General features: G+C 42.1%; 1 protein-coding gene across 2 annotated transcripts; it reads left to right on the plus strand.

The window, feature by feature from the left end:
* The first annotated feature begins 4,645 nt into the window (after positions 1 to 4,645).
* On the plus strand, positions 4,646 to 11,863 carry LOC146667881 (uncharacterized). 2 transcript variants are annotated; one of them, XM_085409630.1, is made up of 2 exons: positions 4,646 to 4,998; positions 9,290 to 11,863. In XM_085409630.1, the coding sequence occupies exon 2, from the start codon at positions 9,675 to 9,677 to the stop codon at positions 11,355 to 11,357; it is 1,683 nt and encodes a 560-aa protein (XP_085265756.1). In that variant the 5' UTR covers positions 4,646 to 4,998; positions 9,290 to 9,674; the 3' UTR covers positions 11,358 to 11,863. The 2 variants fall into 2 exon arrangements, with proteins under 2 accessions (XP_085265756.1, XP_085265757.1); XM_085409631.1 differs by having other exon boundaries at positions 9,300 to 11,863.
* Positions 11,864 to 14,657: the final 2,794 nt, after the last annotated feature.

The raw sequence follows: 14,657 nt of genomic DNA on the forward strand, positions 1-14,657 counted from the left end.
CGTTTTATTATGCACTGGGAGAGAACATCATCCTGGTGCAAGAGGCCACTGCCATCAAGGGATGTACAGTGGGGCAAAAAAGTATTTAGTCAGCCACCGATTGTGCAAGTTCCCCCACTTAAAATGATGACAGAGGTCAGTAATTTGCACCAGAGGTACACTTCAACTGTGAGAGACAGAATGTGAAAAAAAAATCCATGAATTCACATGGTAGGATTTGTAAAGAATTTATTCGTAAATTAGGGTGGAAAATAAGTATTTGGTCACCTCAAACAAGGAAGATCTCTGGCTCTCACAGACCTGTAACGTCTTCTGTAAGAAGCTTTTCTGTCCCCCACTCGTTACCTGTATGAATGGCACCTGTTTGAACTCATCATCTGTATAAAAGACACCTGTCCACAGCCTCAAACAGTCAGACTCCAAACTCCGCCATGGCCAAGACCAAAGAGCTTTCGAAGGACACCAGGAAAAGTATTGTAGACCTGCACCAGACTGGGAAGAGTGAATCTACAATAGGCAAGCAGCTTGGTGTGAAAAAATCAACTGTGGGAGCAATCATCAGAAAATGGAAGACATACAAGACCACTGATAATCTCCCTCGATCTGGGGCTCCACGCAAGATCTCATCCCGTGGGGTCAAAATGATCATGAGAACGGTGAGCAAAGATCCCAGAACCACACGGGGGGACCTGGTGAATGACCTCCAGAGAGCTGGGACCAAAGTAACAAAGGTCACCATCAGTAACACACTACAACGGCAGGGAATCAAATCCCGCAGTGCCAGACGTGTTCCGCTGCTGAAGCCAGTGCATGTCCAGGCCCGTCTGAAGTTTGCCAGAGAGCACATGGATGATACAGCAGAGGATTGGGAGAATGTCATGTGGTCAGATGAAACCAAAGTAGAACTTTTTGGTATAAACTCAACTCGTCGTGTTTGGAGGAAGAAGAATACTGAGTTGCATCCCAAGAACACCATACCTACTGTGAAGCATGGGGGTGGAAACATCATGCTATGGGGCTGTTTTTCTGCCAAGGGGACAGGACGACTGATCCGTGTTAAGGACAGAATGAATGGGGCCATGTATCGTGAGATGTTGAGCCAAAACCTCCTTCCATCAGTGAGAACTTTGAAGATGAAACGAGGCTGGGTCTTCCAACATGACAATGATCCAAAACACACCACACGGGCAACAAAGGAGTGGCTCCGTAAGAAGCATTTGAAAGTCCTGGAGTGGCCTAGCCAGTCTCCAGACCTCAACCCCATAGAAAATCTGTGGCGGGAATTGAAAGTCAGTGTTGACTGGCGACAGCCCCAAAACATCACTGCTCTCGAGAAGATCTGCATGGAGGAATGGGCCAAAATACCAGCTACAGTGTGTGCAAACCTGGTAAAGACCTATAGTAAACGTTTGACCTCTGTTATTGCCAACAAAGGTTATGTTACAAAGTATTGAGTTGTATTTTTGTTATTGACCAAATACTTATTTTCCACCCTGATTTACGAATAAATTCTTTACAAATCCTACCATGTGGATTCATGGATTTTTTTTTCACATTCTGTCTCTCACAGTTGAAGTGTACCTCTGGTGCAAATTACTGACCTCTGTCATCATTTTAGGTGGGGGAACTTGCACAATCGGTGGCTGACTAAATACTTTTTTGCCCCACTGTACATCTGCAACAGTTGGAACTATCCTGAGTAAATGCTAAAAGTCAAAGTGATCTTTACATACACCTGGTACCCAAGGTGTCTCAGAAGAACATTAGTCTGTGTGCACAATTTTTTTGTCAGCTTTAAAATAACATCAACTTTAAAAGGTAAGGTTTGTAACATATAGTATATATTTTTTTAATACTGTTTGTTAGTGTGTTTAAAACATGGATCAGTTTTATAGGCAGAAGTAGAGGTTACGTGAAACTGTTAATGACATCTGCCTAATTCCTAAGTGAAAACCAGTGCACACGGCAAATAAATAAACATATACAAATTGGATAACAAGGTAGCCACAACAAGTACTATAGAGGATTGTGGTGGGTTGGCTCTTTTTGCCTCTTGTTGATATACCATCTGGCCCATGTAACAGCTACATCCCTTTAGGCCTGCAAATAATGACTTTCCATATCCTTGCATCTAACTTGTGCATGGCTTATTGTGCTTCAGGGGAATATGTGACACTTTACATCCCTCCCTTTTTCTTTCCTAGTCTTTACTACACCTCTGTAGTTGATGTTTTTTACTTTGGAGAGAGGCAGACCTTCGCTTGCAGGATGAAAGGCAGGGGTAGCACCCCTCAATCATTCCACCCTCCAGGAGGTGAGAGGAACGAGGGATGAGAGGGACGGGGGGGCTTAGCAGGGTGCAGAGATGTAAGACACATTGAGATACAGCTTTGGCTAGTGTAAAAACTGTTGACTTTTTTCCATTCCATTCCCTTTCTTTCCTCTTTTGTTGCCTTTGGGGACAAAAGGCATGCAAATATTGGCTCAGGACCATTGAAACTACCATTGAAAGCATATTTAAAATGTCAGGGCACCGCCTGGAAAGTGAAGCGGTTGGAAAGTGCATCTGCTACCTAGTATTGTGGTAAAGACCTCTGTCCATTTGCCAGACTGTGCCTTTTTTTTTTTTTTTTTTACCATTTATTTATTAATTAATTTTTATTCAAGTACTTGAAAAGAAAATCCTGCCAGCTGACATTTCTCAAATCATATCAAATATCAGGAAGAAACATAGCTCGATGAAGAGCTGGCAAATCCCAAATTAACTTTTTTGGATGTGCCCCCAGTCCTTTTTCATCCTCTTACTGTAGTTCACATTTTTCAGGAATTTGCTGAAACAACATCTGTGCAGTCCTGCTGGTGGTAAAGGGGTAACAGTGAGAGCCGTATACTCTGAATTGTTACTCTGATCCATGTGCAAGTTACCCCTGGGGAGGCTGCAGGGCCTGGGTCAGCCATATGGTGGCAGAAGCCCCCGGAGGAGCCAGCCCGATAAGCTGGATCAGCTTCAACACTTCCTGACCGAGGCGTGGGCCGCACCACCGAGCAGGTAACTGAGGGGGATGGTGGCAGCCACCCCTTTGCAGCAGGAACCACAGCAGCACCATTAGAAGCCTGAGGGCAGAGAAATGGAAATGGTTTCATCCACAGCATCTGCAATGCTAAGAGAAATTAAAGTCAGGGCTGCTTAAAGTTAACCTAAATCTGCAGAGCCTCTCTGATAAAATACTGCAAATCATAACTTGTTGAATGCAGAGATGTTTTTTTTTTATTTGGATGTCAGACACATTTTCTGATGCATACCAGTACTTTAAAGTACTAATACTATACTACTTTATGAGAGTACTTTTGAAAAAGATAATTAAGAAACTCAAAACTAGGGCAGCAGTGTTTAGAATGGACACATATATTCTAATACAGTGGGGCAAAAAAAGTATTTAGTCAGCCACCGATTGTGCAAGTTCCCCCATCTAAAATGATGACAGAGGTCAGTAATTTGCACCAGAGGTACACTTCAACTGTGAGAGACAGAATGTGAAAAAAAAAAATCCATGAATCCACATGGTAGGATTTGTAGAGAATTTATTCATAAATCAGGGTGGAAAATAAGTATTTGGTCAATAACAAAAATACAACTCAATACTTTGTAACATAACCTTTGTTGGCAATAACAGAGGTCAAACGTTTACTATAGGTCTTTACCAGGTTTGCACACACAGTAGCTGGTATTTTGGCCCATTCCTCCATGCAGATCTTCTCGAGAGCAGTGATGTTTTGGGGCTGTCGCCGAGCAACAGACTTTCAACTCCCGCCACAGATTTTCTATGGGGTTGAGGTCTGGAGACTGGCTAGGCCACTCCAGGCCTTTCAAATGCTTCTTACGGAGCCACTCCTTTGTTGCCCGGGCGGTGTGTTTTGGATCATTGTCATGTTGGAAGACCCAGCCTCGTTTCATCTTCAAAGTTCTCACTGATGGAAGGAGGTTTTGGCTCAAAATCTCACGATACATGGCCCCATTCATTCTGTCCTTAACACGGATCAGTCGTCCTGTCCCCTTGGCAGAAAAACAGCCCCATAGCATGATGTTTCCACCCCCATGCTTCACAGTAGGTACGGTGTTCTTGGGATGCAACTCAGTATTCTTCTTCCTCCAAACACGACGAGTTGAGTTTATACCAAAAAGTTCTACTTTGGTTTCATCTGACCACATGACATTCTCCCAATCCTCTGCTGTATCATCCATGTGCTCTCTGGCAAACTTCAGACGGGCCTGGACATGCACTGGCTTCAGCAGCGGAACTGTTAAGAGAATTTTTATTTTAGTTAAATCATTAAAGTATAATCAAGTAGAAACAAGTATGCCTTATAATCAAGTGTTTATATATTTTCACACGGTAAAGCTTACTGTTGAAAAGAACACAATGTATTCCTTGCTTAAGTGTGTGAGATGTTTGACAAAGACAGGACATATACATGCATTCTTTACTTCAGTGTCTGCGATGTCAGATAAGCATGAATACTGCTGTGTCGTTGTTTTTCAGTTTGTGTGCAGAAGTTAGATAGCTAAGACAATGCCTGAGCTCTCCCCTCTTCAGTTGAAAGAGGAAGTATTATGTAACCCATTTTGCCTTATAAATAAAGCGAGTAAACGGTGCTCGGTGTGTTAGTCTGCTCAGAGACTCTCACCCGTGCGCACGTCTTTGAAACTCTGAGTCGGTCTGCCAGTGTCTCATTTCTCTCTTACTGTGTTTGAACAAATTGTCAACCCTTGACATTTAATTGGTCCTTCGTAGCCGGAGAACTGACTGTTATTTTAACGTCTAGTTTTCCACAGACGGTCTCCATCGGATCCTGACGTCGTGACGCCTGCGCTGGAAGAAATCTGATCAGTAAAACGAAAAACCCGGGAACGTGAATTCGATCTCCGGTCAGCGTTCGGCCTTCACGGCTCCAGGACCCGATGAGCACCGGATCTTAAAACGCAGCGCCACAGTAGAGGTGAATATGACACGCATTCCACCAAGCGCTAAAATACGTTGATATTGAGATTTTCCTTTAAGTAGTGTGTAAACCTAGGTACGCCGACAGATCTCAGTGTCCATGCGGGACTAAGAAGACGACAGGCAAGAGCGAAATTCTAGAAAAATCGCTATTAAAAGTTCCGGTCGCTCTGGGAGTGGCTGCAACGGAACAGGTTTCCGGTCACTCAAGAAGAGTGGCTGAAGGTGAAGGTGTTACACAAATAAATAGGCCTACGGAAAATCTCAATAAAAATCATAGAAACGCGCTTTGTTTGTGAGGAGTGAGTTGTTTTTACGACCCAATACGCGGTCGAACCACTTCTCAAACTGTTTTCCTGTGTACACTCACGTATTGGTAAAGGTGGAAAAAAGGGTTGTGCTTCATCACGTAAAATTGATAACCGCTCTCTCAATTAGTGGGAGAGTAGAAGGCTGTTATCGAAAACCCATTCTCACTTTTTCATGCCAAAGAAGGTGTCACAGTTCTGACGTAATTAGTTCAAAATGGGTAACTCTAAAACTAAAGTAAAATTAACAGCAGATGAAGGATGGTTGGAAAAAAACTGTCCTAACAGTAGAAGTCCCAAATTTAACCTCTTCAAAAGATACCTTAATCGTGAAATCAGCCTCAGGACATGTGACAAAACAGCATCTAACCGACCCCCTTTTTATGTCACATAGAGATAGTGGCCGTGCCTGCAAAAATCAGTGCATCTATGATCCATCTTGTCCACTAAATTTGTTAGGAAGAGATGCTTTAACAAAATTAAAAATAGGAGTTTTTCCTGAAGAAAGTGGCATGAAAGCCAGACTCCTACTCTCTGAAAGTCAGAGCCAAACTGAAGATATTTTTGTTTGTGAAGGTTTAGGTGAGCCAAATTATTACTGGGCCTCAGATTTACCAAAACTTGAACCATTAGAGGCCAAAGCTAATATGTACTTACCTGAGCACTCACATAGACAGGACCCAGCAAAATATCACAACACCTTGTGGTATAAATATGTCCCAGGTCCAGACAAAATTTATGATCAACAAGTGCACAGACTAGGACCGCAAAAACTAGTCCTACAACACCTGTATGTGACACAGAGTGGTAATGCAGTATGCTCAGTGTTACAGACAGATGCAGTGCAGCGCTTAAATAAGATATGCAACCCTCATGTATCTGTTGCACGCAACGACCAAACGCCTTGGTCTGAGTTAGGCACAGTGCTGAGAAATGTAGAAATGGACAGATATGACAAAATAGAGTGTGAGGACTGGCAAAAAGGCCGTAGAACTGGGTGCATGAGGCTAACGCTGTGTTGGCCGGTGACAGCCACACCAGCCACACATTTAGCCACAACAGAGCAAGATGAATGACAAGTATTAACAATTGAAGCACATCCAGAACTAGAGAAGCTGCCACAAACATTATGGTCTCAAGGACCCACGGATGTAGGCCTAATAAAAGGAGCAGATCCAGTAGTGGTGAAAACTACAACCTCATATAGGCCTGTAAAACCACAATATCCCTTGAGTGCAGAGGCAAAAGAAGGTATCAGACCAGTCATAGCAGAGATGCAAAAAGCAGGTATTCTCGTGAAAACTAATGAAGCCACGTGTAATACACCAATTTTTCCAGTAAAAAAGGCTAATACAGGAAAATATCGCTTAGTTCATGATCTAAGAGCAATAAATGAGGTAACAGAGCAAATACCTCCAGTGGTTGCAAATCCACACACAATTCTAAATCAAGTAACACCAAAAGAACGGTGGTTCTCTGTAATAGACTTGTCCAATGCCTTCTTCTCTGTACCTCTGCACCCTGACTCACAGAAGTTATTCGGATTCACCTTTGACAATCAAAAGTATACTTATACAAGGTTGCCTCAGGGATTCCAGAATAGCCCAACTCTGTATGCAGAGGCTTTGAGAAAATCAATGTCATCTTGTACGCTCCCTGCCCCAGGGCAGTTCTTGTTGTATGTAGATGATATATTGATCACAGGCCATACAAAAGATGAGTGCAAAGAAAACACATTAACAGTTTTGCAACATCTCGCAGAGCAAGGCCATAAAGTGTCACAGCATAAACTGCAATTGTGGAGCCAGGAAGTAACATACCTTGGCCACAAATTGACAGGACAAGGCAGGCAGCTGTTAGAGAGCAGAAAGATAGCAGTCCAAAATGCCCCAAAACCAGTAACTAAACAACAAATGATGAGTTTTTTAGGACTGTGCAATTTCTGTAGATGCTGGATTCCAGAATACGCATTACTAGCTCAACCACTACAGAACCTCATTTATGGTAAAGATCTAGCATTAAAAGACAAAGTACAATGGATTCCAGAAGCAGAAAAAGCTTTCGTTGATTTGAAAATAGCACTGCAGACATGTACCGTCTTAGCATTACCAGACTATGGAAAACCTTTCGTTCTCCATGTTGATGGTGCAGGAGGGTATATGAAAGCAGTCTTAACTCAAGCTTTTGGAGAAAAACAACGTCCATTAGCTTTCTACTCATGCAAACTTGACTCTGTAGCTGCTGGATTACCTACCTGTGTTCAGGCATGCGCAGCAGCAGCAGAGGCAGTTAAAAAATGTGCAGACATTGTTCTAGGACATAAATTGATCATCAAAGTCCCACATGCAGTGACCTCTATTTTGCTCCAAGCGAACCTCTCTTTCCTCACGCATGCAAGACAACTTTCTTATGTGGGGATTCTACTTACACAATCACACATAAAAATAGAGAAGTGTGGCCAGCTAAACCCAAGTACACTTTTGCCGACTTCTCTGGACGGAGAACAACACTGTTGCATTCAAAAATTAGAGGAAGATACAAAACCTCGCACTGATATATACAGCTCCCCCCAGAGCAGTTTCAGTAATGTTTTTGTGGACGGCTCAGCGTCAAAAGACATTCACGGTAGAAATTGTGTGGGTTATGCGGTCACAACTGTTGATAAAGTGATAGAAGCAAAAGCTCTCAGCTCCTCAAACTCTGCTCAAAGCGCAGAACTAACCGCAGTCATCAGAGCATGTACTTTATATAAGGGTCAAAGTGTTAATGTTTACACAGACAGTCAATATGTCTATTCAGCAGTTCATCATTTCGCTAAAATATGGCATAACAGAGGAATGACAACTTCCTCAGGCAACACAGTTCAACATGCAAACCTTCTAAAAAAGCTATTAGAAGTAATAACGTTGCCAAAAGAATTAGCACTATGCAAATGTGCAGCTCATCAAAAGGATGACACAGAAATTACGAGAGGAAATAACTTTGCTGACAAAGCAGCAAAAGCAGCTGCAGAAAAACAAATTGATGTTTTAACAACAGAAACCATAGATCTAATACCTTTAGAAATACTAGCAGATGCACAGAAAACAGCATCGCTGAGTGAACAAAAATCTTGGGTGAAAGATGGAGCAGAATTAAAAGACAACCTTATGATGTGTAATGGCAAACCAGTGCTTCCAAAATCTTTGCATAGAACTGCTGCTTTAGTGACACATGGGAAAACTCATGTGTCATCAGGAGGGATGATTAATATTCTTAATAAACAATTCTATACAAAAAATTTTGAAAGTTCAGCACAAGAGTTTATCAGAACATGTATGATTTGCCAAAGACACAACGCACAGGGAAATCTACGTCCAAAGCGAGGGCATTTCCCTATACCACCGCATCCATTTCACACTGTCCACATGGATTTCATAGAATTAAATGAATCACAATCCTCCAAATATGCACTTGTGATAATTGATGTATTTTCCAAGTGGCCAGAAATATACCCAGTGAAAAAAGCAGATGCAATATCAGTAGCAAAATGTCTATGTAATCATTTTATTCCAACGTACGGTATTCCATCTCTGATAAGATCAGACAATGGCACACATTTTGTAAATGAAGTAATAAGTAAAGTTTCTGAAGCTTTAGGCTTCAGCATAAAACATCACTGTTCTTATCATCCACAAAGTGCAGGATTAGTCGAGAGAACTAACGGCACAATTAAACAAAGGTTGAGGAAATGTATGGAAGAGACTAAAAAACCTTGGCCTGAATGTCTAAGCTTGGTTAAATTATGGATGAGAATAACTCAAGGAACAGGTGGTCTAACGCCATTTGAAATCGTACATGGCAGACATTTTCCACTCCCCATAATGAGTGAGCCAATTAATAAATCTATTGCAGAAACAACAATGGCAGAATGGATGACAAAACTATTTGAGAATAAAGAAGTGAGATTAAGCAATCAACTGCCGAGTGACTTTTCTTCAGTTTCTTGCAGGTTGAACCCCGGTGATTGGATTCTGATTAAAGTCCTCCAGCGGAAAAACTGGAGTGCTCCAAAGTGGGAAGGTCCCTTCCAGGTGCTACTTACCACACCCACAGCGTGTAAGATAGCCGAACGAGTTTCGTGGATTCATCAATCCCACGTGAAGAAAGTGTTTGCACCACAATAAGACGCCGGTTCCCCTGACTCTTACGTGAACCCCTGCTGGAGGACAGGGCTGAACGGGTTTCCCGCCCTGTGCTTCCTCGGCAGTGCTACTCACGTGGGAGCTCGGGTGTGCCTGGTCGCCCTGAAGATCAGACTGACCTATCCCACCGAAGAGCAGAACCAATAATAACACCAGGGACGCCTGAATAAAATCTCAACAAGATGACTGAGGAAAACAACCTGATAAATCCAGAAGAAGAACCAGCTTCAGAATCAATGCTAGCACCAGTTCCAGCCCCAAAGCTGTTGTGCTTGGGCGCTTGTGACATCAAACGAAAACTACTCATGTGCTACATATTCTGTCTAATGGCTATCCTCCTGATGACGACACTCTTTTGGTTGATGCCCAGTGGAACCCACAAGACAGTACCAATTATTCTCCGACCTAAGAGGTGGACCCACGACAACTCGCACCTGAAGGAGATAGACAAAGAACACAACCACCCGTGGCTGAACAATGCATGGTACCGGTATGTCCATGACAGAGTGCACAGAGAAGACAATGCCGCAAACTGCTATGTCTGCTCACATATGCCCACGACAGCACTCCATGCCACAGTGTATGGAAAACCCCCAACCAAGGCTGAAGCACTCTGCATATATGACAAAGCCATTACCGGGACCTGCTCAACACCAGGAAAACCTGTGATGGTGATAGGTGGATCCATAAAGGACCAAAACAGCAACACATGCCACAACACTACACAATATATAGTCCCACAGAGTGTAAAGTCTTTAATCTACAACATAACAAACTGCACCCACCAGTACCCAAATATAAACTACACCTGCAATGAAGCCTACTGGGTGCATATAAACGTCAGCCATAGAAAACTGAAATCATTCTCAGTTGTTTTGCCACCTGACATACAACACCCAGTGTGCTTTAACTTCACAGGAGCGACCGGACAAACAGGTACGCCCCAGGGTCTGAAGAAATTAGGACAAAACCGAAACTGCTCCATGATCCTGGCGGCACCAGATTGGGATGGCATCGGCTCATCGACAGGTACATACTGGGTACAGGGCGCAGCTTGGGCGTGTGGCCTGAAAGTCTATTTCATGCTGCCACCAAACAGCACCGGACTCTGTGCCCCTGTTCTGGTATCTGACCACACCTTTAAGATGTCAGTGAACAGCAACACCAGAGCTAAACGTAGCACAGGCCTCAAGCCCCATGATCCATATCTTGGTTCTGATGTACCAGATGACTTCAAACTCTGGACCAAGAGCCAGAAGGTAATACACGCTTTGTTTCCATGGATAGGAGTAGGGAAACACGCACTACGGATAGAAACCCTGGACTATCGTTTTGGATTATTTTTAAATGCTTCAACCCGCATTAATCAAGGACAGAATGAAGAAATTGATGCAATTCGCATCACTGTCATGCAGCACCGAGTGGCTTTAGACATCATTCTCGCAGAGAAAGGTGGTCTCTGCGTATTGTTTAACACTACATGTTGTACCTACATACCTGATAACATCCATTCATTAAACATGACAAATGCTTTGAATGTTTTGAAACAACTGAGAGACGCTCAGCAGCAGGACTACGTTACCGATACTCAAGGTTGGTGGGACTGGCTGCTGAGCGGCTCTTGGAAATCTCTACTGATTAAAGGCCTGTTGGCCCTTTTCAGTGTGATGTTACTATTTTGCCTTTTCATTGCTTGTATTATCCCATGTCTGAGAAGCATAATGACAAACATGTTCAAGCGTATGTTAGGAAACCATGTCTTGGCTCAGTCAGTTATGGAGGATCCCTATCGTCAGTATGGTATGCTGAGTGTGGGAGAGAGAGAAGAAAATCTCTATGACAATCTTGACAAGCTTGTTGTTTAATTATTTCACTGAATGACGTGCAAGTTGAAAATGTGACTAACAAGTGACTATGCATTGAGTAAAACATGTGAAATATATTAACATCAGGAGGGAATGTTAAGAGAATTTTTATTTTAGTTAAATCATTAAAGTATAATCAAGTAGAAACAAGTATGCCTTATAATCAAGTGTTTATATATTTTCACACGGTAAAGCTTACTGTTGAAAAGAACACAATGTATTCCTTGCTTAAGTGTGTGAGATGTTTGACAAAGACAGGACATATACATGCATTCTTTACTTCAGTGTCTGCGATGTCAGATAAGCATGAATACTGCTGTGTCGTTGTTTTTCAGTTTGTGTGCAGAAGTTAGATAGCTAAGACAATGCCTGAGCTCTCCCCTCTTCAGTTGAAAGAGGAAGTATTATGTAACCCATTTTGCCTTATAAATAAAGCGAGTAAACGGTGCTCGGTGTGTTAGTCTGCTCAGAGACTCTCACCCGTGCGCACGTCTTTGAAACTCTGAGTCGGTCTGCCAGTGTCTCATTTCTCTCTTACTGTGTTTGAACAAATTGTCAACCCTTGACAGGAACACGTCTGGCACTGCGGGATTTGATTCCCTGCCGTTGTAGTGTGTTACTGATGGTGACCTTTGTTACTTTGGTCCCAGCTCTCTGCAGGTCATTCACCAGGTCCCCCCGTGTGGTTCTGGGATCTTTGCTCACCGTTCTCATGATCATTTTGACCCCACGGGATGAGATCTTGCGTGGAGCCCCAGATCGAGGGAGATTATCAGTGGTCTTGTATGTCTTCCATTTTCTGATGATTGCTCCCACAGTTGATTTTTTCACACCAAGCTGCTTGCCTATTGTAGATTCACTCTTCCCAGTCTGGTGCAGGTCTACAATACTTTTCCTGGTGTCCTTCGAAAGCTCTTTGGTCTTGGCCATGGCGGAGTTTGGAGTCTGACTGTTTGAGGCTGTGGACAGGTGTCTTTTATACAGATGATGAGTTCAAACAGGTGCCATTCATACAGGTAACGAGTGGGGGACAGAAAAGCTTCTTACAGAAGACGTTACAGGTCTGTGAGAGCCAGAGATTTTCCTTGTTTGAGGTGACCAAATACTTATTTTCCACCCTAATTTACAAATAAATTCTTTACAAATCCTACCATGTGGATTCATGGATTTTTTTTTTCACATTCTGTCTCTCACAGTTGAAGTGTACCTCTGGTGCAAATTACTGACCTCTGTCATCATTTTAAGTGGGGGAACTTGCACAGTCGGTGGCTGACTAAATACTTTTTTGCCCCACTGTAAAGGCATATTTTCTCTTTTATTTCTTGTGAGGGAAACTTATGCTCTTAACTAAAATGGAAGAAACAGATCCATATTTTCTTAGATGTACTAGGGGAAGGCCCTTAGTGAAAGTCTGATCATTTCCAGTCTGATAAATCAGAGTGCCCCTTATCTACTGGGCACGAGTGGGAGATGCTGCTAATTTCCACTTAGTCAATATTAATCTTCTAGGAAGTAGAGTGGCAACAGCTAGGGCATTCTTTTTAGATGCAGACGGGGAAAGAATTGAAGGAAGGACCTCAAAGAGTTCACTAAGAATGTTTGGCTCTACTTTTTCCTATGTTAACTCTGATAATGTGTCAGACACTATATGGAAAAAAGCACAAGGCCACCTATACCCACAGGAGCTGCTTGGATGTAGAAAGCCATGCCATGAAGCTCCCAGCACACAGTTTATGTGCTGATGTTAACGCCAGAGGAGAGGAGGAACTCTACAGCTATTGATTCAACAGAGTATTGGTGACTTTTAGACACTATGCGCTTCGCTGTAACTTTTCATGGTCTGCCTCTTCATGGGTGAGTTGCTGTGGTTTCTTAATGCTTCACTTTATTTTTAGGCCTTGACATTTTTCAATTGACTTCAACATATTTTTCATTGACTCAAAATATGTTGATGAAACACGTTTTTGTCCAAGTGTGCTCGACTTTCAAAATTCCTGAAACAAAGAATTTGCTGTTCACTTGCAACTGCATTTGTAAAATCTGTAACACATTGTATTGTTTAAATAGTTTCGTCTGCTGCTGTTACTGTCTTGGAACAACTGAAACCCACATAATTTCCTTAGGGATTAATAAAGTTTTCTGATTCTGGTTCTGATTCTGATTTTGTGTGAGTTATGTGCAAAACACCTTAAACAGCCATGTTTTATATAGCAGGTACTTGACCAGGCAGAAGTGAGTACACAACTTAGGATCTGAATGCTTTTCATTCAACTAATGAGGAACACATAAAGATTTTGTTTCTCTGGAAACTGGCTTGCTTGATCAGTAACTGGCCAATCCTCGAAACCAAATGAAAAACACTTGAATTACAGGAAAAGACAAGACTCAGACATATACAGTGTGTGTCAGTGACAGATTTAACCAGTAAGTTTGTCCACACAAAATGATATACTAGGTTCCTTGTCCAGTCTTCTTGGAAAGCCACACATTTGAGTCGGTCTTATGAATAATGTGAGCAACTTTCCACAAATATTACTGATAGCAATCCAAATTTTAATGAACACATTTTGTTTCATTTGACCAATTAATGTGCTGCTTATTGTCCCATTCTTTGACAAATGATTATCCTGCAGTTTTGCACTGTCTTTTTAACGTGGACAGCTCCTGCCCCTTCAGCTATTAGCAGTAGTAGTGGTTTTTTTCATGTCTTCTAAGCAGTGCTGCCTCTCATATTTAGTATTCCACTGCTTCTCTTGTTCTCTTTCTAACGTGTTCGGGAGCTTCTTTACCATGTGGGTCCAGTGCATCAGACATTATCCAGTCCACAAATGCGACATCTAGAGTTTAATGTGTCCTTGATCTTTCAGAACTTTGTTTAAACATAAATGAAAAAAAAAAGTAATGTAATGACTTTTGCTAGTGGTCAGAGATATAGCTACACACTTGCATTATTTCCGTGAGTTTGTGTTGTCCTAAATGATATATGTGATCAAACGTCCCACGTGCGGGACTAATAAAGGTTATCTCATTTTATCTTATCTTAAATACTCCACACATTTACTTGAAGTTGAAACTATTGTAAATGAATGAACATTTAAGTGAGTCGCACAGGGCTGTATAGGCTTTGTTGTCGATTGTAGATCTATATATTGTATATCTGTATTTATCTATGACATCAGATTACAGATTTGTCTAAAAGGACTATAATCCCTGTGTTTTTACTGGATATAGAAGTGTATTATGAATTCATATTGGATATGCAATAATTGTGGCATTACTAGTTTAAAGACTCGTCACTTC

This window comes from Rhamphochromis longiceps, linkage group LG6 (genome assembly GCF_057381845.1).
Source record: "Rhamphochromis longiceps isolate RC_006_pf linkage group LG6, R_longiceps_female_GT1.1, whole genome shotgun sequence".
NCBI classification, from domain to species: Eukaryota; Metazoa; Chordata; class Actinopteri; order Cichliformes; family Cichlidae; genus Rhamphochromis; species Rhamphochromis longiceps.

Coding starts and splice junctions, on each gene's coding strand:
- LOC146667881 (XM_085409630.1), top strand. CDS start 9,675: ATGACTGAGGAAAACAACCTGATAAATCCAGAAGAAGAACCAGCTTCA.